This window comes from Acomys minous (assembly GCF_964271855.1).
Source record: "Acomys minous genome assembly, chromosome: 1".
In the NCBI taxonomy this organism is placed as follows: domain Eukaryota; kingdom Metazoa; phylum Chordata; class Mammalia; order Rodentia; family Muridae; genus Acomys; species Acomys minous.
In genome coordinates, this window is record NC_140483.1 from 132,183,517 (window position 1) to 132,210,520 (window position 27,004).

Sequence of the window (27,004 nt, forward strand, 5' to 3'; positions counted from 1 at the left end):
TTTCTTTCTTTCTTTCTTTCTTTCTTTCTTTCTTTCTTTCTTCTCTCCTCCTCCTCCTTTCTTTATCATCTCTGTACTAATTGTCCTCTTGCACTCTGGATAATGGACCTTACAAGTCTCTTGACCATATTTATATTGAAATTTGTTATCTTTTCTGCTGCCCTGTGTTGGCTTTGCGCTACTGGAAATGCTTGGAGTAACAAGCTATATAGAGAAAGATACATGTTAACAACTGTTTTAGTGTCTGTATGTCTGTTTTGAGCCTGTGGTAAAGAAGCAGGGGATGACAGAATAAAGCTGCTCACTTTATGGTAGCCAGGAAGAGAACAAATGAGGGAGTTAAAGTTCCCAAAAAGTGTTGAAAGGCACACCATCAGTGACCCAATTTTCTTCTACTGTGCCCTGAGTCATAAAGAATCCATCTCTTCCCAGTAGCACCATCAGCCAGGAAGCAAGCCTTCATGGCACGAAGAATGCTCAAGCCTAAATCATACCACATGCCCTTCAGAAAACATCCAGATACGTAATTCTCTTTTTAAAGAGGTCAGACTAGGCACTTAAGGCTGTGTTAAACAAAAAACTTTTGCCCCCTTCTTAATTACCTTTGATAGGTAAATGGGCTGTTAAGACAAATTATTATAGGTACAAATTCTCTTGAATTTTCTTAGGTCCTGCAAAATAAAAATTGGAGATTAGTTTTGAAAATTGCTTAGCAACCTTTTGTTAAGCATGTTCTGTAAATTGTGCTTCTAGAAAGAGTGGGAATGTGGAAAAGGAAAGTAGAAGAATTAAAAATGGTTCCAATAAAATGGTTTAATTTATGCTTCTGCAGTTAAGCAGTGCTCCTGTTTAACAGAAATACCCTTCAGCTACACAGGATTTTGGAGGGTTGGAGGGCACTCATTTGCACATAAATAGCCATTAACTGATAAATTCCCAGAGGTCTCCTGTTGCATGTTAGTGATTCTGACCTACTTAGCTAGCTTAAATTTGTTTTACAGAATTATTATAATTCTATGCTTAGTACTTAAACTTTGTGATTAATGCATGCCTCACAATACAATTAAAGTATAATTACACAGTTTTGCAGTTTTCTCTTTCGTTACTACTACAAAGCTCTGAATTTTGCAAATATTAGAAGAGTTAAGGTTTGATTTTTTTTTCTTCCACCTTTACTGTTAGTGATCATGTTAAATAGTACTCTTATATTTGAAGAGTGGAGGGAGAGAAGTTGGCTAACTAAATGGAAGGCTTGTTAGTGTGAAGGATCAACAAATATAGTCACTTTGGTGCGCTGTCTACATTAACATGTACCATACATTTTTGCCTATGGTTTTCAAAACTCAGAATCCTCATTACGTATTATTAATTATTACTACACCATTTGTTATAGAAGGAGGGTAAATATTCTGAATCTGTACAGAAGCACTAAAGCAGGACATGGGAACCTAAATCCCATGTTCTGAATCATGATATTCAAATCATGAATGTTCACAAAACCCCAAGTTTTCCAGCTTTCTCATTGGGAGTTCTGAAGCATTGAGTTCAACTCTTGGTTATACTTGGTTCCGGTAAAATGCTGCTGTTCATATCCTAGCATAGGACTGTTTACTGTTTGTACAGTGATTTGTGATTTTTTAGCATCTGTCTTGTTAGTACCTCTTATCCATCTTGTTACTATTCTCTTGGGTTTGAGATTGGTGAGTGCTCCTTAAAGGTACATAGCTTGAAATTTACATTTAAAAAAAATAAAAGAAATTTCTAGTCAAATGAAAACTAAAGCATCAGTCCTGTTGAAAGGAGTAGAATAATTAATTAATGGACTAATCTGAAGAACTTAACAGTTCAACTTTAAAGAATGCATTAAAATCACATCTGCTTTATGTAGTAATTAATGATCAGTGGGAATCTTGATGAACTGCAAAACCTTTTCCTAAAAATTTTTCTGGCTGTCATTTTGGGCCAGGGTCACTGTCAGGGTTTGGTATTCCCTGTGTTGTGTCCTTAAGCCAAGAGGTGCTGCTATGACTTGGTATATTTGAGTAGTATTCAGCTATATTATATAGAGGAACTTAGCATCATATGAATTAGATAGTTTATTTAAAGCCATTTGTATTTGATATTATGGAGCACATTTAGGCATTTCTGATGGGGACTGGGGAGGTCAGAAGTAGCCTCTGTGTAAAGTTGATGCACAGTTTTCTCCAAAGAGAAAGTGGTTACCCTGCAGTGACCAGTCTGATGAATTCAGAAATTCATTGATTGTCCCAGCTCTGGATAGATTAGTAGAGACTTGCTTGAAGGAGTGGAATTTATGAAATGTTTGCCACATCCAGCAAGCTGGGCTGCTGTAATACAGCTGCCTCCTCAGTGGTTTGCTTTGATCCTGTGGAATGAAAGGACAGGAGGATCAGCTCAGGTCTAAATGAGATTACAGCTGGTTCTGCTGCTTATCTGGTCTATTGCCAACTAGTGTGGCTTTGCACGTCCTAAGGGGTTTACAACAGAAACTGTTTATTGAGTATCATCGGTTTACTCAACACAAGCAGGCTAATCCTTCCCAGCCTCAGCATGCTGTAGAATTGTGCAGGAGCCAAACCAAAAGCTGGTATTGCCAGACCCTCTAGAGCCCTTTGTCTCGCTCTGTATTGATTTTTACCTGAGTTAAAGACAGTGAAAAAAAAAAAACAACAAAAAAAAACCAATAACTGTTCCTATTGTGAGCAAAAGGTTAATCTTACCTAAAATCTTACAAAAAGCATCTGTTAACCCTAGAAGGGACAGCCTTCCTTTTTGCCTTTTTAGTCAAGTGGGATTTTTTTAGTTTAGAATTTTAAAGAACAAGATAAGAAAAACAGCTTAAGAGGTCTTACTAGGCATTGAAAGGTAAATACTTAAGTCTCTTCTAGTAGTGTTATATAACATATGGTTTTGTATATGGTATGTGAAGTAGCTTATTTCTAAATACAACTTTATGTTCACTTTGCATGAAATGTTTATTTTGCTGTATTACTGACCAGCCGGAAACTTTTATTAAGGAAAATGAAACTCATCATGAGCAACTGATCATTCTATTTAGTGTTATTTTGGTTAGTAGTATGTTTCTGTAGTAAATGGCAAGCCGCTGATTTGAGTATTGTAAAGACAACTTCAGTAAATTATCAAGTCTTATTTTGCTGTTTTGTCAGATAGTTTTGAAATCTCATACATATGATTTTAATGAACATAGTTGGCTCTTGAACAAAGATTTTATATTAGATGATACAGTTGCTTTGTACTCAAGTTATTCAAACTTTGGAGAGTATTTTTTTTATTACTAAACTAGAAATAATATTTACATTGCAGAATTAATCAAACTACATTAGAAAATAGTAGAAAGAAACATTGAATTAATCAGTCTAATCATTGCTACTGAGTTGATCAGGAGCCCAAAGGCATTGAAGATTATGTGCATAAGACCCTTCCCCTGGTCATAAAATGGTATTTAAAAGCTTCATAGCAGTAATCCTAGCAAGTCTTCATAACCGTGGATCAGAGTTATTCATTGTGTTTGTGTTTGTGTGTGTGTGTGTGTGTGTGTGTGTGTGTGTACACATGGATGCGGATACATGTGGAAGCCAGACATTAACCTCAGGTATTGTTCCTCAGCATTCATCTACTTTGCCTTTTTGGACAAGGTCTCTCACTGGAACCTAGTGCTTGCTGATTAGGTGGTACCTAGGGCCCACCTACTTATACAGGCTCAGCAGTGGCATTGTAAGTGCATGCCACTATGCCTGGCTTCTTTATTTTTACATAGGTGTAGATAATGGAACTCAGGTCTTCCTGTTTCACAGCAAACACTTTTATCTCTCCAGCACCCCCTCCATTTTTACCTTTAAAGACCTGTGTCCTCAGATATGTGGTGGGAACAGAAGTTGTCACATAAATGCTTTTCCCTTAATATATAGCAGTAAACAGTAGGAAAGCTACAAGTATAAAATGTATGCTATAAGTTGGTCATCAGTACCAAGAAATCAAAAGACAACAAAATTCAAAACTTTTGATCACTGATATGATGCCTCAAGTGGAAAATTTCAAAACTAACATATCTGATGAATTGCAGTTAAACTAAGGCATCCAAAAAGTATATAAAAATTACCTTTACATTGAGCGTGAAAACTATATATTATAGAATTAGAGAATTTGTTGTTTCAACACTGGTCCCAAGCATTACTGAGAAAGTTAACTGTAGTTTAAAATGCATAGGAAGGCCAGAATGATAAACTTTTATATAGGATACATGGGTCAGCTCTATTTATGTCCCTTCCAATTTGAGGGGTACTTGACTGCTTCCTAGACAGCAGTAGATTGTAAATACTGATAACTGCAAGTGCTAAGTAAAAGACAAAATAGATTGTTTAAGAAGAGTACAGTGGTTCCTAGGTTTTCTTTCTTCTAATTGGTAAGGAACATGTATCCTCAGCTACATGTTTGCTAAAAAATGTTACTATGGAAACATTTGGAGAGTTTCTAAATGTACTATGTGATGGAATCAGCTAAGACTGATATTTATCTTAAACACATAGCTTGTCCAATATTTAAACCTAATGTGCAAGATGTGTACCAGTTGAAAATGTAATATTTATCCAATCATTTCTGTTCTATCAAGCTAGGCTCCAAAGCAATAGGTTGTACTCATTCAGTAATAAATTTTTAGCGTATTTGGAGATAAAAGCTATTGGTGGTGATTGCTTAAACTCTTTTTGCTCAATCATCTGAATGGTGCAAATCAAAGCATGTTGTCAGGCTGTGAGAAGTTTCACCTAGATACTGCTTCCCCTCCACACGGGTCACCATATAAATTACACTCACAGTGTACAGCATAGCTGGTGCTAGAGTTAAATTGATGCCCAGTGGTGGAACTCGTAAAACATTTTCCTGTTAACACAACCAGGCAGAGTTGACATTGTTGATGGTGGGTTCGATCTAATAAACCATTGGTTCTAACAATGATTTTTACTGTGTTTCAGAGGTGATGATGATAAAAGTTTAGCAATCCAACAGTTCTTTTAGAATGACAGAAAATTAGCTCCACTGTCTATATTATCCAGTGCTGGAGAGACTGAAAGTAGCAGTGACAGGATCCTCACATAACCTCATAGTCCACAAGACAATGAGTTACGAGGACAAACTATTATTTCAGTATTTACCTTTTTTCTTAAGGATATTTTATGTATCATCTCTTGCAAATACTGTATCTTGTTTTCTTTATATAATTAAGCAGTTCTTTCCTTTCAGAATAATTATGAACAGTGCAAGCAGCATTGCATTTTTACTACCTTTTCTTCCTGTGTTTACTAAAGTTACTTTCCTCCAAATGTTTTAAGCTTTATCAAAACTGGTGAACAGCAAGTTACTTTAATTTTTTTTCCCATAAGAGTAAGGTTTTTGTTGTTGTTGTTGTTTGTTTGTTTTCCGGGAGAGTCCTACTGGAATTGTAGTAGTGAACACTTTAAAAGTGTCTTGTGAGCTGGGTGGTGGCGGCGGCAGCGCATGCCTTTAATCCCAGCACTCTGGAGGCAAGTGAGTCTCTGAATTCAAGGCCAGCCTGGTCTACAGAGTGAGTTCTAGGACAGCCAGGGCTACACAGAGAAACCCTGTCTTGAAACCACCTTGGCAAATGTATTGTGAAGTATTTTCACTTTGCTCATGAAACTTAATCTTTTCTTGTTTATATTTTTAGGCAATAGCAAAGCCCACATTATACTGTATTCATGTAAGCAAGAATCCCTCCAGTTCCAGTTTTTGCCTTAGTATCTTCTCTTAAAGTGCTGTTATGCATTCGTCCTGAATTGGTGACCTTGTAGTTGCTTTCATTCATCACAGATCTTTTATGACACTTCAGCTTTTTTGTTGTTTTGTTTCTGGTAGCCCTGGCTGTCCAGGAACTCACCCTGTAGACCAGGCTGGCCTTGAACTCAGAGATCCACCCACCTCTGCCTCTTGAGTGCTGGGATTCAGGTTATACCTGCCACTAACCCCAGCCAGTTCAGTAGTTCTTATTCTCAGTATATGCATGACTTATTTATTTATTTGCATCATGAAATGGGCTTTTAAAAATTACAGATTCATGTTTTCATTAGTTCTATGCAGATGTCAACTGCCATGCACAAATAGCATCTATCAAGTTCCAAGCATGCAGAACAAGATAAAAGGTTCATTTGCTGAAGACTTATAAAAGGAAATTAGTGATGTAATAAAAGTCTTTGAGGCTCTTGATCCTAATACCAGAGCTTTATATAAACCTCACAGCACATTGACTTAGTGGATAATCTTTTAGGAAAACTCTCTCCATCTTCTCCTTCCTTGTAAAGGACTACAGTAACAGTGCTCAGTAGCATCTCTGCAGAGGAGTGTTTGTGTAACTAAGCATGTAAAATAACCATAATTTAAAATTGTGAACTTTCTTTACCATTAAATATAAATTCTAAGTCAATTTAAGATGCTTTCTTTTTGATTGGTTTTGTATATAAATTTTTAAAATGTATTTTTCTATATAGAGTTCAGATTAAAATGCTGTATTTTGTATATTAAAGTTGTACATGGATTTGGGGAATACTAGGTACTCTAGTAAAGAAATAAAGACAAGAGAGAAGAGAAATTGGATAGGTAAATTAAGAGGAATTATTTGCTTTGTGCTTAGAAGAAGATAGAAGAGGGACAAGAGCTGTATTCATTTATGCACATATAAAACTGTACAATCTCAAGGGAATATAGATGTATAAAACTTATGTCTGTACCCTAGGCGGACATTACATCATACTGTTGACTTTATTCTATCCACTAGAATTTGGTTACACTTTTGATACAAAACCTTCTTTCCAAAGCACCACTATGTTCTGTTTGATTCCTGCCTGGCTGACTTTATTATCCAAACTACTTGTCACTGTTGGATCTGATGATAGGGTTTTTAAATCCATTACCAATTGGCAGTGACCAGTAGTGTCTCCTATAATTTACTGGTTTTCTTGAATCTGAGAGACGTACTGAGGATGCAGAGTGCTTTAGAGGTTTTAGAAAATTATTTACCAAAGGACACTGCTTTCCTTATTGCATTAGATATTGTAATTATACATCTATACAATTTGTTGACATGGAATTGGATTTGATTTAAATGGAGGGAGGAAAAAGAGACCGGACATTTTCAATATTTATTGATATACCCAATCCATTAAGATAAATTATAGAGCAAATTTTACTGTGGCGGGGCCATTTTAGTTGATGTAGTTAAGAATTAGTCGACATTACCATTAGACCCTTTTCCTTTGTGAAATTTATTTCCACCAATTAGGAAAATTCTCAGAAATAGAAACTCTTACTATGTTTGTATAATAGTTGACCTAAAAATATTTGACTACATTTAATAAACGTAAAAAGTGACTCCTGAATTTTTATGAAACAAGGCACATTCCCTAGCCCTGGCGTGCCAGCTAAAGATGTAGCGGAATGATCATAGCTGCCATTAGAGGGTAACAAAGCACACTCCCATTTATTTTTTATAAGACAGCTGCTCTGCCCAAAGCCTCCTCCTGAACGCAATTTTAAATTCTCAATTGGCTGCTGAGGCCAAAAGGGATACTTACCTAATTTGGTTCCTGAGATGACTTCATTCAAATCACCAGTGATCACATGATCAAAAAACCCCAAGTGCTTTATTTTCTCCAGCTGTTTTCCATACTCTTTATCCTGACTTGAGACTGGAACAACCTCAGCTAGCTCAGCATCTTCCGTTTCCTTAGCATCTGTGTAGGCAGTGCATTTACTCTCTGGCACAGAATCCTGCAGGTCATTAAACTTCTTCTGAAAGCCCCTCCCTTTTAAGTTTTAGATGCATTGTTAAAGATATATTCATGTCATTATCAAATCCTTCACAAAAGACAAGTGAGATAGCTCAGCATACAAGGCCGGCAACCAGTTTGATCCTAGCGCCCACATAACGGTGAAACCAGCTCCACAGAATTGTCCTCTGACCTCTACACATGCCTTATAGCGTGTTTGCACATAGCACATGCCTGTACATACACAATAGTAGTTAATATTTCTTTCACAGAAATGGTCTTTTTATGACTGCCCTGTAGCTCAAGAACAAAGATATCATTCTTCACTGATGGTCTTAATAATGTCATAGTCTAGTAGCAGGTGAACCTGAAGACTGATTTTTCGTATAGAAAGTTGTTGTCTTACCCCTTTTGTCATTTTCTTCCATTACCTTACTGACTATTAAGTTTGGAGAATGAGTTCATAGAACTTGGATCCCTAACTGAATGAAAACAGTTTAAAGCCTTTAGAAATGAATTGCCATGGTCTGGTGATGATTGTTTGGGGGCTTCCTTTTAGCAATCGCTAAGTCATAATCTCATAATCCCTAAGAGTTTTTTACATTTGCAGTTTCATAGAACTTCATTTAGCCACCACTTGTTGCCTTAATTCCTAACAATTGCTTGAAACACCTTAAAGTATAATAAAACAGAAAATTTAACAGAGCACAATACTTTTTCCTTGGTTCTTTGTTACATCCAGAGTTTACTTATAAACAGAAGTTAAACTTACCGCAAAGACAGAATTACAGAAATAGATAATCACAGAAAAATGTTTTCCTCATCTCAGGGCGATGTAGTATAGAGCACCCATTGTGTTCTGCTAGCCATGTGTCTGCAAATGGTGCTGGCGCTAAAGGGCCACTTGCTCATACTGTCATGTCATGCACACTGTTTATTCCTGTGTGAGAGAGCATTGTTATGATTGTCTTAAATATTTGTTTGTCTGTGTGTAAAGTCACACATGCTCATACTCATCAAACAATTATTTGATTAAAATGTTTTCAATACAGCTAGCATTGCAAAACTAGCCTTTTCATTTCTCAGGATGTCTAAGCATATAGTTCCTGTGTTCAGCGTTAATATTGGTTGTGTAAGGTGGTTTTGTCTGGGTTGATTTTCTTGACCTTGAGATGGCTTGTTTATGTCACCTTTTGAGAATACAAGCTTGAAATACCAAAGACTATTGTCATAACTGTATCTATTTTAATATGGATACATGCATTCCATTGTAGGGTTACTCACAGATGTAATCTTCTGATTGCCCCTGTCTTCATAATTTTAGCCACCCAGCATTCTGCTAACACCCAAGCCTGATGTGTCATCAATGCAGCCAGGGTTTGCACTGGAGCTCATTAATATTCTAGTTAATTTTATCTTATCTGCCATTTGTCATCTTATAGTACCAAATTCTTGGTAATTCCTGAAACCCAGTTTTTCTCAACCGTTGGGTAGTGATGACTTTGGGGCTTGCATATCAGATTTTTACATCACAATTCATAACAGTAGCAAAATGACAGTTATGAAGCATCAATGAAATAATTGTATGGTTGTGTGTCACCACACCATGAGAAACTGTATTAAAGGGTCACAACAATAAGAAGGTTGAGGACCACTGCCCTAAACAATTAAATGTCACTGTGCTTTATTCACCTTTATAAAGTGTTTCATGTAACTGGATACTGATGTGTTCATTGTGGACTCAGCTGCAAGGCAGAATGGTTCTGGAGTCTAAATTAATTCTTCCCTTCTAGAACAAATTTTAGGCGTTTTACTTTAACATGATTTTAAAACAAAACTATACCTCCCTTCTGTAGTAATTAACTAACCAAACTAATGGTTTGATTTTTTAAAAAAAAAAATATTTTCACCAAAACTTGGTAGTAACATAAGCTCCTTTATTCTGTTTTGTATACTGCTAGATAAATATTGTTGGCCTTCTTTTCCTTCATAAGGTAACTCAGATTACTCCGAGATGTTTGCAGCAGCTTTCCTAATTACTCTGTCCTCTGTAGTCAGTTTTGCTTTTATAAGCCATGTCATTGTCAAGCGTTGCTTTTATTCTATCATTCTCCATTCAGAGTCTGTGACCTGGCTTTATTTTCAACAGCAGGAGTTTTAGTATTTCTGATTTCAGACGGAGATTGGCACTGCGTAACTTCTTATAAAATGAGTGAAGAAAACATATGATTGAATAAATGGGATCCCATTTCCCTGATTTACTTTATTGCCTTCTAATGCTAGGATAAAAAATGTCCATTATAGTCAGTATGGTTGTTTTCTTTTCCAAACTCTGTTGTTGTTTTACATGTTCTGCATTTGTGGCTTATTGCCCACTTTGAATCTTACCATCACTTTTAAGGCCTCACGTAAGTCGGCTGTCCAGTCACCTGTTGTGCTTCAGGCACTTTGGCCCCTTGTGTCTGACCCTCTAGCTGTGCCTGCCTCAACTCCTTAGTAGTGCTTACCTCTCTCTTTGCAGTGTTCTTCCCCATGTGCCCACACCCTCCTCCCTTTATTCATTTGGGTGTTTAAATGTCAACTTTCCAGACGTGTTTCTTTTCATCATGGCTGACTTAATTTGTGCCATCCCCGTGTCTCCACAGACTAGAAATTCCAGCAGGCCAGAGACTTTGTCTTGTTACTTATGTATCCCCACCTAAGAATACTTGAAATGTTTTGAATTAGAGTTGATTAGATTTTGTATGCCTTCCTCTTCATTTTTACCTAGTAGACTTAACATGTCCTCTCTCTACAAATTAGTAAAATAGATTTACATGTGTGTTTTGTAAGTTGATAAAACAACTCATTAAACAAATTATAATTTATATATCTATCTCTACACACACACACACACACACACACACACACACACACACACACACCACACACCCCAGAGGAATGAAATCCTCCTGTTCAGAATTATGGCTTTGTTACTTAGTATCATCCATGGGGCTACTAGCTACATGGCCATTTCCACGACTGAGGTGGTAAATAAACAGAACTTCTCAATAAGTTGAAACATTACTGTATTTTAGAAAATCAAAGATTACTCAGGAGTGTGTGAGTTTGTCTGTGTGTATGCAAAAAAAAAAAAGATTATGAAGATACTCTTACTGTTCCCATTTTAAAGATGGAAAGATAGGAGCTTGATGGAAATGTAACCTTTTAGGACCCTGCCCACACCTACTGAGGCAGAATTTAAAAATAAATAGTAAGCTTAGGCCCATTAATGTAACAAACACCAGGGATAATGTGTAGAGAAAAATGTTTATTCTGCCTTACACTTTGGAGGTTCTAGATACTGATCATAAGTCTCACTGCTTTGGGCCTCTGGCAAGACAGCACATCATATACATGATGGCAAAAGCATGTAGTGTAAACAATCTGCTCAACTCATGACTACAAAATACAAATGGGAGGACACAGTTTTGTTAATCCCTTTTAAAGGGTACGTTCCCATGGGCATAAAGACCACTCCTTCCTTAAGACCTCCCTTCCTTAAAGGTAGCTTCAACACCTCCTACTGCATTGGGGATCCAATCCTTTACCAAATAGAACTTTGGGGAGATAATATGTATCTAATGTATCTAATGGTTACAGGCCCCAGTATTGAAGATGCAAGAAGATCTTCAGTGGGATAAAGTCATCAGTAGTTTGTGGAAAACTCAACAAATGATTTTGACTTTAGTCAAGATTAGGAGCAACTGAGGCAGAAAGGTCCTTTGTTCTGAGTACACCCATAAAATGCAACTGAAAAACAAGAGCCATGATCGTCTATGACTGTGAAACTGATAAAAGAATAATCTCTAAGAATGCTAATTTTTATTGCTTTTTTGTTTTTTTGTTTTTCGAGACAGGGTTTCTCTGTGTATCCTTGACTGTCCTGGACTTGCACTGTAGACCAGGCTGGCCTTGAACTCACAGGGATCCACCTGCCTCTGCCTCCTGAGTGCTGGGGTTAAAGGTGTGCACTACCACCGCCTGGCTATTGCATGTTAGTATACAGAAGTAGCTGCTGCTTTTTGGAGGGTTAAGCATACATTTTAAGTACTCAGCTAGTATTGCTGTATGAAATCTTAGGGCATATTACCATAGAGCCTCACTGAAGTTTGGGTCTGAAGTAGCTTTCAAAGCCGTTTGTTAGAGCTTTTGTCCCCATCATTCAGTGCCGTTGAGGGGTATTGGAACCCCTATGAAGCAAGGAATTTTTAGAAGGAAGTTGGGTTGTTGGGACATGCCCTTCTTTTTATATTTCTTTTTCCTTTTTCTTCTTGTAACCTGTCTCTCTGCTTCTGACCACTGTGAAAACAGACCTCTTTTGCACTGTGTTCCTGCCATGAAATGGTATGCCACCGCATGCCAAAGCAACAGGGCCAAGTGCTTACAGACTATATTCACTGAATCCGTGAGTCCACAGTTATACAGTGTTCATCATTGGGTTCCTAATTCTTTTTGTTGTTTCCATCCTCCCATATTAACTCATTTGACCCTAGCAAAAGTTTAAATTGTCACATGTCATTGACCTTTGAGATCCTTATAAAATAGTATACACTCCCTAGGAATTTTAAATTTTAGTATGTTGCAATGCTGCATCTGAGGTCTAGCTGTGATTCGCTCATATTTCACTTAGTAGCTACTTATAATAGCTTTGTATATAAATAAATCATTACAGCAGTATAACACTTGAAACATGTATTATTTGTTTGTGTCATAAGTTGGTATTTGAGACAACCATAGAACAGTGATTCTTACTTGGGATATGGAATCTCTTCTGACTACATAGGCCCCAATCTTAGTGGTGTTGCACACAGGCAAAATGGTCTGCTCTGTTCTACACTGTGCTTAGAGTTCTCCTCTATAAAATGAGGACAGTAACAGTAACTACAACACAAATGGTTAGGCCAGGGCTAGGACAAAGATTATAAGTAGTCTGGAATTTGCTGGCTAATAGTAACAATTTCTCACTTTTTTGCATGTTAATTTAAACTTTATTATAAAGAACTTGTAACTAAAAGTCATCAGACCCAAGTCTATGCCCGCTTTGTAGCCAAGAAACAACAAAAAAGGGAGAGTCTGATTAATTTAATTTTTGAGTGTGACTTACTCAAGTAGAAGAAATGAGGAATTAGCTGCTTTATCTGGCATATCTGTCTTCAGATCCATTCTTTTCAGTGATATTCTCTTGCTTCTAAATCACACTTACTAGGATCTGAAGCACTAGAGTTATGCTTGAATTACATACTGTCCTGCCTGCATTCTACAAACAGTTTTTGCTCACTTGATAGGTTACTAGCTCTGTAGATGATGATGGGACTTTATATTCCCTTAGAATGGGAGAAAAGCTGAGTTCCAAATTTTCCAGGTTTTAAGCTATTCTCTTTCCTAGATAAATGTTCATTTTTATACTTTTCCTTGTCTATTGAAGGGTTCCCTTTGTCTCCCCAAGTCCTCTGTTGTATGTGACTATGCTTCTTTGTGGTACTGCTCTGTAAAATTTCTGTGCTCAAAGCAATCAAAGCTCTGCTTTGATTTCACCAGCCACTCAGTCCAGCTCCACACACATGTACACACAACTCGTGTACCATGGAGCACTGTAAAATATGGTAAGATTATGTTCATAAGCCTGATCTCTTGTGCTTCGCACTTGTTCCTCATAACTAGGGCCTGTAGAGGTAATCTGAATAGAACAGAATCTGTGTTAAAAAACTCATTTGAAGATGTTGTCAGTGTTTCTTTTTACCTAGAGACATTTGAAGTTGTTTCCCTACTCCTCACTTCCCAGTTTCTTTTTACAGTACTTCTAAAGACAGGATTACATTAGATAGTGAATCTCAACCTTACTAATGTTAGGCCCTTTTAATGTGGTTTCTTGTGTTGTGGTGACTCCAACCATAAAATTCTGTTCATTGCTACTTCATAACTAATTTTGCTACTCTTACGAATCATAACATAAATATCTATGTTTTTGGATGGTCTTAGGTGACCCCTGTGAAAGAGTCGTTTCAGCCCGTAGTGGTTGTGCCCACAGATTAAGAACTGCTTTATTTATTTATTTATTTATTTATTTATTTATTTATTTATTTATTATGTATACAGTGTTCTGCCTGCATGCACACCTGCAAGCCAGAAGGGTCATCAGATCACATTATAGATGGTTGTGAGCCACCCTGTGGTTGCTGGCAATTGAACTTAGGACCTTTGGAGGAGCAGTCAGTGCCCTTAACCTCTGATCCATCCCTCCAGCCCTGTACAAGATAGTTTTGAAAGTAACATCCAGCTTCAAAACTTTGGGACTTGGGATATATTGTGAAGCAGTTAATAGTTCCATTTCACAGATATGGGCAATCAAGGAAAAGCATCTAAGGCTTTTGCTTGTAGAGCACCCTCATTCTCTCTCTGCTTACCAGCACCTAATCAGTTGGACACTTGGAGTAATTCACCAAAGATTTGAGACTTTGTTTTTTAAACTAATGCAGTTTTAAAATCACTGTGTTTAGAATAGAGCTAAAAGAATTGTTCAGTTTTTACTCTTCTCTGTCTGTTCATGCCAGTCACATATACTGTGTCCTGTTTGTCCTGTATGGGACAAGGTCCATCAAGAGGTCTTTTCTTTACAATTTGAGACATAATTCATACATATATGTGTACCAGAAAAGTAATTTACAGGGTGATCAGTTCATCATATGCAGACCTTGCCTATAGCAGCAAAGGCTTGCTAAGTTACCTGGAAAAAACAGCAGTGCAGAGAAGAGCCACAGATTCTGTTGCCACTACAGTGTCCGTTTGGGTGAGGTAGGCGGGGGCAACGAAAACAAGAAAACAGATCATGGAAAATAGGGAAAGGGGAACTGAATATAAAAATCTGTAAATCCCTTTAGTATGAGCATCCGGAGTTGAGACAGTAGATAAGGCAGGTGCATACTGAAAGAGTGGGTGTAATCATGGCGTTAGGAGGACTTCTGAAGACACAAAAATCTGTTAGGTCCCTTTAACAACTATCACCACTGTTCTTGACTCAGAAGAACAGGAATTGTGAAGTCCTTCCAAGGTCACACTGTTCTGCTAGCTTTGCCATAGCTAGCTACATAACACATTCTCTTCTTGACTCAATTCTTCATTTATAAGATTTGAATAATAATTGTTTCTGCCTCACAGGATGAGAAATAATGCTTATAAAATTGTTGACATAATACAAGGCTCATAGTAAATACTAATAAATGCTAGGTATTGCTATTATTTCTACTCTGAAAGCAGCAATTTGAGTAACTTGACATTTGGCAAATTTATTTTCTGTGGCACTGTATTTCATTGTTTATATGTAAGATGGTCTGGTTATTATGTATACTTCCACATGTGTGTACCAGAATTATTTTAACCTGCATGAAAGCTGTCTTTACTCAAAGCAATTTCCAAGTGTTGGGGAAATTTATATCTTTTGTTTTAGTCTTACGTTTTATACTGCAAATCACTTGTTTTTCCACTGATTATTGTAGAAGGTAGAAAGTATCTCTGACAATATCTGTGGCATCTGGAGTTAAAATAATGTTTAGTGTTTTTCTTTCACAGTTGTGCCCTTAGTAAAGGTGCTTCATTTGCTGCCTGACTTTGTAATGCATCATTTTCGTTAGTTTTTTATATTTATTTTTCCATCCCAGAAATTTTTATTTTAAAAAACTTACCTGAGACTGCACAGGTATTTTTAACTGGGGATTATAGGCAGACATTTGATTCAGCCTCCGTAATGGCTGACACTGGCCATTTCTTCGTTTTCACTGTGATATCTTAAGGGATAGAAAAATTCTGATCAAGTCTTAATTTACCCTGAATGCAGCACTTAAGAAGTTTGGGCATTGAAGCCCTGAGTAGGAGCATTTGCATGTTCTGGGTAAGCAGCTTTCCCAGTCTGCAATACTCAGTGGTGCACATTTCTCAAACACTCTTTTTTTGGGGTCGGTGTCTTAGCTTTAATTAGACCTTGTCTTTGTTCTGCTCACTCTGCCTTGAAAGGAATACACTATGGCAGCACCAGATATTTACATAATGGTTTGTGTTTTAACATTATGTATTCAGATCTCTGAATCATATCCCTGAGGTAACCAGTAGCTACTCCTGCTGGGTCATCATTTTTTGCTGAAGAGGTAAAAGGTGGGTCATATTTGTTGTCCTTTTCAATTTTGCCTTGAGTACATGTGTTCTTTTTCTAGTCTTTGCTGATATGGAATTGTACTATTGCCCTTGGCCCTTCAAAGTTCAGGGCCACCTTTGTGTCTCCTAGGTCTTTCCTTTCTCACTGAAATTTCCTTGGTCCACACAAGATGGAAAAACAATTAATGTTTAATCATTTAAAAACTTGTATGGTGTGAGTTAGTGTGTAAAGGAAGTGTCTTATCTTCTGGGTGAGGGTTAAGTTTTAGATATGGGTCAGCCATTAGCTGTATGAGCTTTAGATGGATTATTTAACTTTTCTGCTCTCAGTTATCTTGTATAATGAGTTATCTCATGAGTCTTGGGTTTTCTTTATTTAGTTAACATATCAAAACATAACATTTGTACATCTTGTGGAGTAATATGTTGTGATGCATATATATGCTGTGTAGTGGTCAACTCAGCTCAAACATGTCTAGCTCTTCAGACGTTCATCCTTTATTTATGGTAATATGTTCAGAATAATTCAAGGTTACAGTAGATATTTAATTTTTTAAAAAACTGTGTACCAGTAGGATTAACGCTGAGGCTTTGTATATGCTAAGCAAGCCCTCTGCCACTGAGCTGTTTCACCAGCCTCTACCTTTATAAAATACAATGCATAATTATTATCTGCACTCATCTTTCATCTTCTGTCTCGCTATCATTGGGATATAAAGGCATAGTAAAAAGAAAAAAAAACAAAAAGTGAATCTTGCCGTACACACTTAGACCAATAATCTTTCCCTGTTTTAGAAGTTCATAGCAGAGAAAAGCATGCCTTTGCAAATAGAAATTTTTAAAACTTTTTTGTTTGAGAATTTCATGCATATATATGTGTTCTGGTCAAATGCACCCTACATCTCTTCCCCTGCAGTTCCTCCTTGATAATAACCATTCTTAACTAGAATGAGGTTATCTCACAGTATCTCATTGTGGTTTTAGTTTTTATTCCTTTGATTATATCAAGTATTTTCATATGCCTGATAGCTATTATTTGCATTTGGTTTTTTGAGACATGTCTGAAATATTTTAATGGCATTTTTGTTTTTATTAAAAATGAGAATTTGGACTTTGTTTTGCATATTAACCGGTCAGATGTGTAGTTGTATATGTTTTCTCTCAAATTGCTTTACGTTGACTTTGCTTTGTTGTAAGAAGCATTTTAATTTAATAATCCAGTTGTCTAGTTTTGCATTTTCTTCCTGTGTTCTGGAGGGGGGCGGGGATCCTATCCAAAAGCTCCTTGACTATTCAATGTCCTGAACTATTTCTCCAGTGTTTGTTTCAGGTCTTATAGAGAATTCTTTCATCTACTTTGAGTTTTTTGTTTGTGAGAGTTGGAGGACTGATCTCCTCACCCACTCCCCATGTTTTGAGGTGGGACCTTGCTGTATAGCCAGAATAGCTTTAAACTCCTGGTCCCTCTGCTTCGCCCTCCTGATGGCAGGAGGTGTTGCCAAGCAAGCCAAGTACCGGGGAAGCTTAACATCTTAACTAAAAGAGTTTCTTGCACATTGAAACTGATTAAAAATGTTATTCCTTCACAGGGAATAAGTTTTAGTGAATAAAGAAGTGGGTTATGTAGAAATAGTGAATAATACATTATTTATTATTCTTTAAAATTAGTGTGCCTGAAGAAAGCTATAAAAACCAGGGGGGAAAGTCATTGTTTTGGTTGGACTTTGTTATGTAAAAGGTATTCTTGATTTTTTCTTTTTTAGCAGGGGCAGTTGAGTTAATTGGCAAATAATTCTAGTAGTGTGTCATTCATTTTATTCTAAGCTATAGGACCTAAATGGGTCTCTAGCCTCTGATGTAAGTTGAGAACATCTCAGGCAGGTTTGTATAAATAGAACATAGCAGATACTTAGTTGTTTTGCTTGTTTGTTTGTTTGTTTTTTATGAGAATAGCTTGCTATATACTTTTCTCCAAGGCATTTGTGGTAAGACTTTTATACGTGTGTGTGTGTGTGTGTGTGTGTGTGTGTGTGTGTGTGTGTGTGTGTAAGTAGTGTCCTATTATACAGAACTCCAATGTAAAGGGGCAGAGGCTTCTAATATTATGTAATCTATACTTAGAAGTTTTTACTCCCTGGTGTATAGTTATGTGACAAGATGTGGTCTTGTAACCACTTTGTAGAAGTACTTTACGTGTATGTCCTAATAAACTGCTTAAAACACCAAGACTACTCCATTTGAATTAATGATATTTTAAAGTACTGATTACTTTCCTTAGTTGAAAGCAATTTTGTCAAAGGAAGCTTTGAGCTTTCTTTGTGTATTTTTCATCTCATTACTTTCTGTATAACTGAGTAGAGGAAATGAATGATAATCCACACAGTTACTTTTGCTCTCTAGGTTGGTTTGACAGAGATATAAACAGAGAAAATAGCCTCACTCTACACTTAGCTTAGCTTAGCATGGCATTTCGTTAGTTTCTGGATGGATTGCTTTTTAAATACCTCTCTTTCCAATTGTTGAGAAGTCTCACAGTTATTCTTCTGCATAGTCTGGTAGCCTTAGTTTTCTGCACCCGTGTTTCTTTTAGGGTCCCAAGATTTTACATTTTAAATTAATCAAAAAATAGTTCATGATAAACCAGAATTTAAGACAGAATTGAAGTATGTTTTGTTAATGAACAGAATATTTTGTTGTCTGTGAAAATGATTTCCTACCCTTTTGTTCTGGTAACCAAGACTGTCCTCACAGTTCTATATACCAGCACAAGGTTAGCTGCTTTTGGAAAAAACACTCAATTTAAAATACCACACATGAATCAAATATTCTTCTTACCTTCCTCCCAATATATCTGTGTCCTAAAAAACCCTCAAGAGAAAAGGGTCAAAAAAACCCGATTTTCATGTGTAGGTTATAAGTAAAATCACTTGTCGTACATGAATTTCAAAATGCAGACGCTCATACTGAAGCTGCTTGTTTCTCATTTGGATCTGACATATTAAAAAGCATAATAATTAGTGGTTGACATTAGTAACTAACGTTAACTTTATGGTGTTCAATATGCATTCATTCATCCTTCAAATAACAAATATATTATGCTTCAGTGTAAAGGTTTTAGTAATATAAATGCTCCTTCAGTTTTCACATGGTATAAATGTGGGAAAGAAAAAAATGTGTTAAAAACTTTCTGTTTTCATTTCTTGAGTGTTAGATATATGTTTACTTCTTTTTAGGAGTGTTCACCATCAATTGTGTCAGGAACTTCAAAGAGAGAGAGAGGATCTAATTGTGCAGTCTTCATTACCAGCTAAAGAGCGCCACCTTGCTGCCGTTGCTAGTGCACTGTGGAGGCATTTCTTTTCATTTCTGAAGAGTCAGAGAATGACACACATTGTGCCTTTCTCCCAACTTGCAGATGCTGCTGCAGGTCAGCATTGCTCATTGCTCGTTGCTAATTACTTTCTCTTTTTGCAGACTTTTGTCAATATTTTCTTCTATATTCTTGGTGAAAATCTCTTGTTTTATAACAAACACTGTGACAAATGATGAAACAAATGGCATGGTTAAATTGAGTGTCTTTGGTTTATGTATTTAATGATTAAAAATTAAATGATTATTTATTAAAAACAAAAGGTCATTTTCAGATGTAAACATTGAATGTTCATAAACCTTTCTTATCCTCACAACTATTTGGAAAGTAAGTTGGTATCTGATTATATCTAGTTCAAGTAGTTTGCTTTCGTATTTTATGTGCAATTATCTAAATGTAGGCAATTTGTATAAAGACCAAAACAAAAAACAAATCAAAAAATACAACAAACAAACAGACCAAAAAACCCAACCAAACAAATAAACAAAAAAATGAAAGACCAGCCCTTCAACAGCAAGAAGATAAGCTCAGGATGGAATTGAGTGCTTAGAATGTTAGTGTTCTGACTTCCTCTAGATTTTAAATTGTAGCTTTTATTTATATTGACCTTTGATCCAAAGTTATATCCTTAGGCTCTCATGGGATCATGTATAACTTCAAGTTTTAAAAATACGGGTTTCCCGAGAAGAGGTCATTGTATTTTTCTTCAAAGAACTGTTATGCCCACAATATGTTAAATAGTTCTGGAGTAGACGAGGGGTTTGCATTGTTACTACATATGTGTAAATAGAGTTCATTTAAAGGCATCTTATGTTTTAAACGAACAGAAATTTAAAAAAAAAAATCCCTATGGTCTAAATCAGCATTTATTTTATTCTGGGATGAATGAAAAAAGGTGAGTTAAAAAGCGTATACCTAACAGAGTGAATGATAAGATATGGACAAGACGGTAATCTTGGAGCGGTTCAGACTTTATACAGAGTGCATAACACTTTCTACAAATATGGTGAGAAGAGTGTGGCAGGGTCATGTTTTCCAACTAGTGTGTCTGAGATAATACATATTGGTATTCCTTAAGTTGAAATTTGTTCTGTCATTTAGAATGCTAGGCCATCAACAAGCAGTGTTGCTTCAGTTGACTCAACACTGTCCTAGGTTCTAAAAGCAGGTGCTAAATAAATGCAAAGTCAAAGGCATATATTTCTGATTTGAAGTATACATAGGTTAAGAAAAAGTTATTTTTTTCATTTAAGAAAGATTTAATTACTTGCTTTTGTGTGTACTAGGGATATACCAGTGGAGGGACCATCATAAACAAAGATACCTTGTTCTCACAAAGGTTATGACCTATTAAGTGATGAGAGCAAGGATAATTAGTTGCTGTTGTTTCTGAGAGTCTTGTTTGATAGCCTAGGCTGGAACTTGTGATCCTGAAGACTCAGCTTCCTGAGTCTGGATTATAGATGAGTAAAATCACAGCCAACAAAACCAACAAAACGAGCATGGGACAGGACGTGCGACGTTATAGTTTTAAATAGAGTGTTCAGGGAGGCAAAGACGTGAAGGAGTGCGGTGAAAGAACTGTGTTTAGAGGACTAGACGTAGGTGGGGTAGGAAGGGTGAGAGGCGGACACGTGGTAAGAAGGGATGGAGGGCTGTGTTCTGCGTTTATCCAGTTATGCAGACCTCCACTTCTCCTTTGAGATTAGAAACTATTGGGTTTGTTTGTTTTCAAAAGAGGAAATGTAATCTTTGTGGCTGATGAGAGAAACAGAAGCAAAGAAGGAAGCAAGGCAGGTCGGGCATTATTCAAACAACTCAAACTAGCTTGGACTGAAGTTGTAGTGTAGATAGTCTGAAGTGGTCAGATTTAAAGGAAGAAGGTAAACCTGACAATATTTGCTAAGCAAATAAGGTAAGGTAATCAAAACAGTTCATGAAATGTGTCTAGAGTAACTAACTAGAAATTTGCTGACATAAGGGACCATTTTATGACAAAATTTTAGATCTCCAAAAATCTATACTCCACAGAATTGGAAAATCTAAATGAAATGGACAATTCTCTTGATAGATTCCACTTAACAATATTAAATCAAGATCAGGTAAACAATCTAAATAGACTATATAACCCCTAAGGAAATAGAAGCAGTCATTAAAAGTCTCCTAACTCCGAAAGCCCAGGTTATCAGTGCAGAATTCTAACAGACCTTCAAAAAAGAGCTAATAGCAATACTTCTCGAACTATTGCAAAAAATTGAAACAGAAGGAACATGCCAAACTCATTTTATGAGGCCAAAGTCACCCTGATACCTAAACCACCAAAGACCCAACAAAGAAAGAGAATTTGAGATCAATCTCTCTCATGAACATTAATGCAAAAATACGCAATAAAATACTTGCATGCACATGGCCCTGGGTTTAAACTGTCACATTCCAAGAAGAAAAAGGAAGGCACATGCCTTTAATCCCAGCACTCAGGAGGCAAAGGAAGGTGTTCGAGGCTGTGCTGGTCTATGGAGCTAGTGCCAGGATAGCTAGGGCTACACAAAGAAACCCTGTCTTGAAAAAACAAGCCCCCCCAACAAACAAACAAACAAACAAAAACAACAAAAAGGAAAAAGAAAGAAGAAAGTTAGTAGTGTATAATGTGTGTAAGAATGAACCATGCCATCAAACTACCTAAAGAGGGAAAAGAAGATATGAAAAAGAGAGACAGGAAAAAAAATATGCAATCAGTTGATTATAGATCTGTTACACACAAAGAATTGTTAGAGTTTGGGTCCTAGAAGAGCAGAGCTGCTGCGAAGCAAATTTATCAAAGTGGAGTCCTTAAAAATGAAACTGGCTGGGCCAGTGCCTCCCAGCACTCGGGAGGCAGAGGCAGGTGGATCTCTGTGTGCTCGAGGCCAGCCTGGTCTACAAAGTGAGTCCAGGACAGCCAGAGAAACCTTGTCTTGGGGCGGGGGGAGAAAAATTGTACAGAGGTTATAATTAGTATTGTCAAGTGCTTTAGGTAGCAACATGGGAGTCTTTAAGTGTAGGGAAGGATAGATCATTGGAATAGAGGAATTCCAAATAAATGAGATCATGGCAAAATCGCTGTTGGGGAGAATATGAGCCTAGGAAACTTCAGGGCATACAACAAAGAAGAGTTTGTTACTGGTATAGTTTGATGGTGTATATGAGATTCAAAGCTAGATATGTCAGGGAGGAAGAAGTGAGAATGATCTAGAAGTAATTATGTAGAGCAAGAAGTAAACCCACCCCATCTGTGCGTTTAGTAGTAAGAGGGGAAGGGAAGGGCGAATAGCCACAATTCGAGAGCTTCCTAGGAGTCATTGCTTCAGAACAGGTGATTTGTTAGCATAGGTATAGACTGAATTGATGGGTTTGTAGGAAAACATAAAATAATATGTGCTTAACATGATTAGGGCATACTAATGTCCACATTGTGGGTTCTGAACAAAGTAGGTGTTTGATCATAGGTCACTGTTGGATAGATCAGAATGGCCGGTCTCGGTGGTGGGTCGCAAGTAAATTAATCAAAGAATGGGTGCTGGAAACAGTTTTAACTGGGTGTTTGAATAGTAGAGTCATATTATAAAATTGACTGGCTTGAAGGACCCATGTCTGTAGTCATACTACTGAGCGCTTTCGGAGAACTTAATGGTGTTACAGACTTTAACAACATGAGCTTAGTTGTTTAGGCTCAAATTACATTTCTGGATATTATATTTTATTTGGGATTTTAAAAATTCTTGTAATTAGAGGTGAGGGGGAAGATTTGAAAATGTCTTACCTGAACTTTCTCTTTAAATCTAGATTTTACTTTGCTCGCAGTGGACATGCCAAACACAGCACCACCAGATCTTCAGCCTCAGCCACTTTTATCAATAATTCAGCTTTTTGGTTGGGATGATATCATCTGGTCTCAAGTAGTAGCAAAATACTTAAGTCATTTGCTACAAAATAGGTATGTACCCTTATTTGAGACATATTTCTTAGCCCACACACTGATAGATGTCTCTCTCTTCGCTTTTTTCTTTTTTCTTTCTTTCTTTCTTTTTTTTTTTTTCTTCTTTTTTTCCTCCCACTCCTCCCACTCAAGTGAGACAGGGTTTCTCTGTGTAGCCTTGGCTGCCCTGGACTTGCTTTGTAGACCAGGCTGGCCTCAAACTCATAGAGATCTACCTGCCTCTGCCTCCCTGAGCACTGGGATTACAGGTGTGTGTCACCATACACCCAGCACTGAAAGAGTTTTTTGAATGAAAACTAAACTTTGCTATGTATTCTCTTATTTGGTAGGCTGCATTTTAACAGTAGTAATAGCTGGAAGTATGAAAACTCAATGAAGTGGATTGATTTACACACACATAATATATGTGTATTTTATTGTTACAGTCCACACTCTCAATAAGCTTTCCTCATTATTTCAAAGTGACCTTTCTCTATTCCCTAGACAGAAAGAGCTGTAGAGGTACTATTGCTGAGTCAATAAAACACTTTTATATTATTTCAGATTTAGACTTAATGATAACTTTAAAAAGATTTGATTCTTGTGAGATCATGAATAAGGCACTTCACTTTAGTCATGTTGTTGTTGTTTAATCTGTCTACATCTCCTACCGTGTCATACAGAAGCTAGAGGAACAACCTCAGTAATATATAGAGATAAATATGTGAAAAAATAAGGTAAAGTTACTGTAGAAATAGTGTTGTACAATGTGGGAACTTCATAAAAGCATCAAGCTGGAAAGGATGAAATGCAGGCCTGTGAGACAAAGTACTTCTTATATCAGCTGCCAGTAAGTGTGCAGAGTGCTGTAGTGAGGCAGTTGTTTTCTAAGGAGGTTAATTAATCAGCATCATTAAGCATATGTTGTCTCAATGGGCTTTGATTTACAAAGTAAGAATTCAGCATCAGTTGAATGGCTTTTAGGATTTCTTCTAGTATGAGAATTCTCTAATAATGAATATTTATTTATTGCTTTTGAATCATTCAATTATATTAACATACATGGTCCTAGGTCTGAAAGTAGAAATCAGCTTTTGAACCTGAGCCCTTTTAACTGTAGAATTTTAAGTATACAACTTATTGGTTACTGTTCTTGATGACTGCACATATGTGTGGCTATATGGTGGTGTTATTACGAAACTTTACAGTGATAAAGTTTCCTATCTTTTGTAAACATGACAAATTATTTATAAAACTGCTGTTAAACTAGCAACACCATATTTGAGCATCTTTTGTTTTCAGGATTATTGGTAAGTTGGGCATACTTCCCCAAATGAGCTTGCCTCCTTTGGCAAAAGCCCCAACACTCTCACATTCACTTCAGTAACTGTACCTTGGCTCTTACATGCAGAGGTATAGGTAGTAGGGATGATGGGATCTTTTTCACACAAATATTGCTTTTGTCTCAAATATATTACCTGGGCCCTCTTAAAAAGTAGGCCCACAGCCGGGCATGGTGGCACACATTTGTAATCCTAGCACTCAGGGAGGCAGAGGCAGGTGAATCTTTGTGAGTTCGAGGCCAGTCTGGTCTACAAAGTGAGTCCAGGACAGCCAAGGCTACACAGAAACCCTTTCCCGAAGAAGAGAAAAAAGGAAAAAAAAAAAAAAATAGGCCCAATGGCCTAAAGAGCCTTTATACTTAGGTGATGTTCTCATAAAACTATCACCAGCAAAGCAGACTCGAACCTTTCAAGCTCTTTCCTTTCTCTTCTTAAACGATATTTAATACTTCATTTCTTGTGCTTTCCATGGGCATGAACTTTGGGCCAGGAGTTGCCTTCGTCTTCTGCATTTGTGTTTCCTCAGCATAGCACTGCTTATGGTAGGCCTTAGCCTTCAGATCCACCTTTTTAATTTTAATTTTTTAATTTTTGTCTTCTTTGAATGTTCAAGAGGCTCTCAATATCTCTCTCTCTCTCTCTCTCTCTCTCTCTCTCTCTCTCTCTCTCTCTCTCTCTCTCTCTCCCCGGAAATCCAGATGATAGCCATAACATTTCTGATATAATTCAACATATTTATTTTGAAACATGAGGTCCACTTTGGTGATGCAGGGTATAGCCTCTGGGGTGCAAAAAGGACTCTGTGTGTGTGTGTTTGTGTTGGCGTTCACATACGTATTTTTACATGTGTGTATTTATACCAGTATTTTTAAAATAATGTTTATTAGCAACAGTTGAAGAAACTGAAAGACAAAGTTGTTAATTAGCTCTAAGGAAGTTATATAAGTAATAAATGAGCAACTCGTGTTTCTGTGTTGTATTCCTTTTAATGAGAACTTCTATTTAAAGAGTTTTAAAACATCTTTAAAATTCTGATTTATGTGCATTTAAAAATGGTTTAAAGCCGGGAGTTAATTCTAACACTCAGGATGCAAAGTTGGGCAGATCTTTGAGTTTGAGGCCAGCCTGGTCTACATAGTAAGTTTCAGGGCAGCAAAACTACATAGTAAGACTTTATCTCAAAATTAATTGACTAATTACTTAAACACTGTCTTATGGGTTAGAGAGATAGCTTAGTGGATAAGGTATTTGTTGTACAAGAATGATGACTTAAGTTTTTGATTCCAAGTATCCAGGTAAAAGTGACCCTCCGTAACCCCAGTGCAGTGATATATAAGTAGGAGCATGCTGGCCATCCCAAAATGGCAAGCTCTAGGAAAGAGAACCTGTCTCAAAAAATCATGTGGGAAAGCTATGAAGGAAGATAGCCCAGCGAAAGAAAGCCTCTGGCTTCTATACATGCACATGTATCAAAACATAATGAGAAGAAAAATATTGTTTTGACTTTGCATAATGTTATGTTTAAGTTAAACTTATACCTGTCATTTTCTATCCCCAGCAGCTCCTCATAGGTTAGAAATTAGACTTAGCTATGTGTTTGGCTTAACTAAAAGGAGATTTATTTCCTAGAAGGTAGTATTTGGGGATTTTGAAAATGGTAATCTTTGATAATGAGTGCTTATGAAGTAAAGAAGAAAAGGATGGAAACCACGATTGGTCAGTCACGAGACATATGTAGAGATATGTTTGTCTTCAACAACTTTTTATCATTACCTCATCTGTTAGTTACTATTGATAATTCCTTTTTTTATTGTTTGAGTTTATTTCTGTTTACCTATAAGTTTATTATGTCTAGTTAGTTATACCTTACTGCTACTGTTCTATGCTTCCTAAATTTTTCTCTTGGCATAAGCGTTCAGATACACCACCAGTAGAAAAGGAAAATTAAAAATGAGAATATTAGAAATAAAAACAAAGATGTTTAACATCTTTTTGTGCACATCTGTAATATTCCTTTTCAGCATGCCTGAAGTACTGTGTTCATCTGAAGTCAATGATGCCAAGGGAATTGTTTGAATGTGTTTCTTTCCAAGCTCTGTTTCCTATGGGTCCCATTTCACGTTTGTTTTTAATGCTCCTCAATTTGTTGTTCCAGCACAGTATGTGAAGCACTTTCTCAGTCAAATTGTGTATCTTTCCAATCCTTAACCATAAGATCATGGATCCGTTGTGTTTTGCAAATGCACATTAAACACCCCTCTGAACCTGATTTGCTGATTGATATGAACTCTGAACAGACAGTGGGTAAGTGTCATAAGGAATATGGGGA

General features: G+C 36.7%; 1 protein-coding gene across 4 annotated transcripts in view; it reads left to right on the top strand.

The window, feature by feature from the left end:
* Positions 1 to 27,004, top strand: part of MMS22L (MMS22 like, DNA repair protein) — a 120,633-nt gene that overhangs the window by 64,468 nt on the left and 29,161 nt on the right. For all 4 annotated transcript variants that reach the window (XR_014781234.1, XM_084792892.1, XM_084792891.1 and 1 more), the window contains 3 exons: positions 19,241 to 19,434; positions 23,200 to 23,350; positions 26,831 to 26,979. Coding sequence is in view for 3 of the 4 variants with exons in the window: in XM_084792892.1 (XP_084649018.1) it covers positions 19,241 to 19,434; positions 23,200 to 23,350; positions 26,831 to 26,979 (494 nt within the window). In the remaining variant the exon portion in view is untranslated. The remainder of the gene's footprint in view (positions 1 to 19,240; positions 19,435 to 23,199; positions 23,351 to 26,830; positions 26,980 to 27,004) is intronic.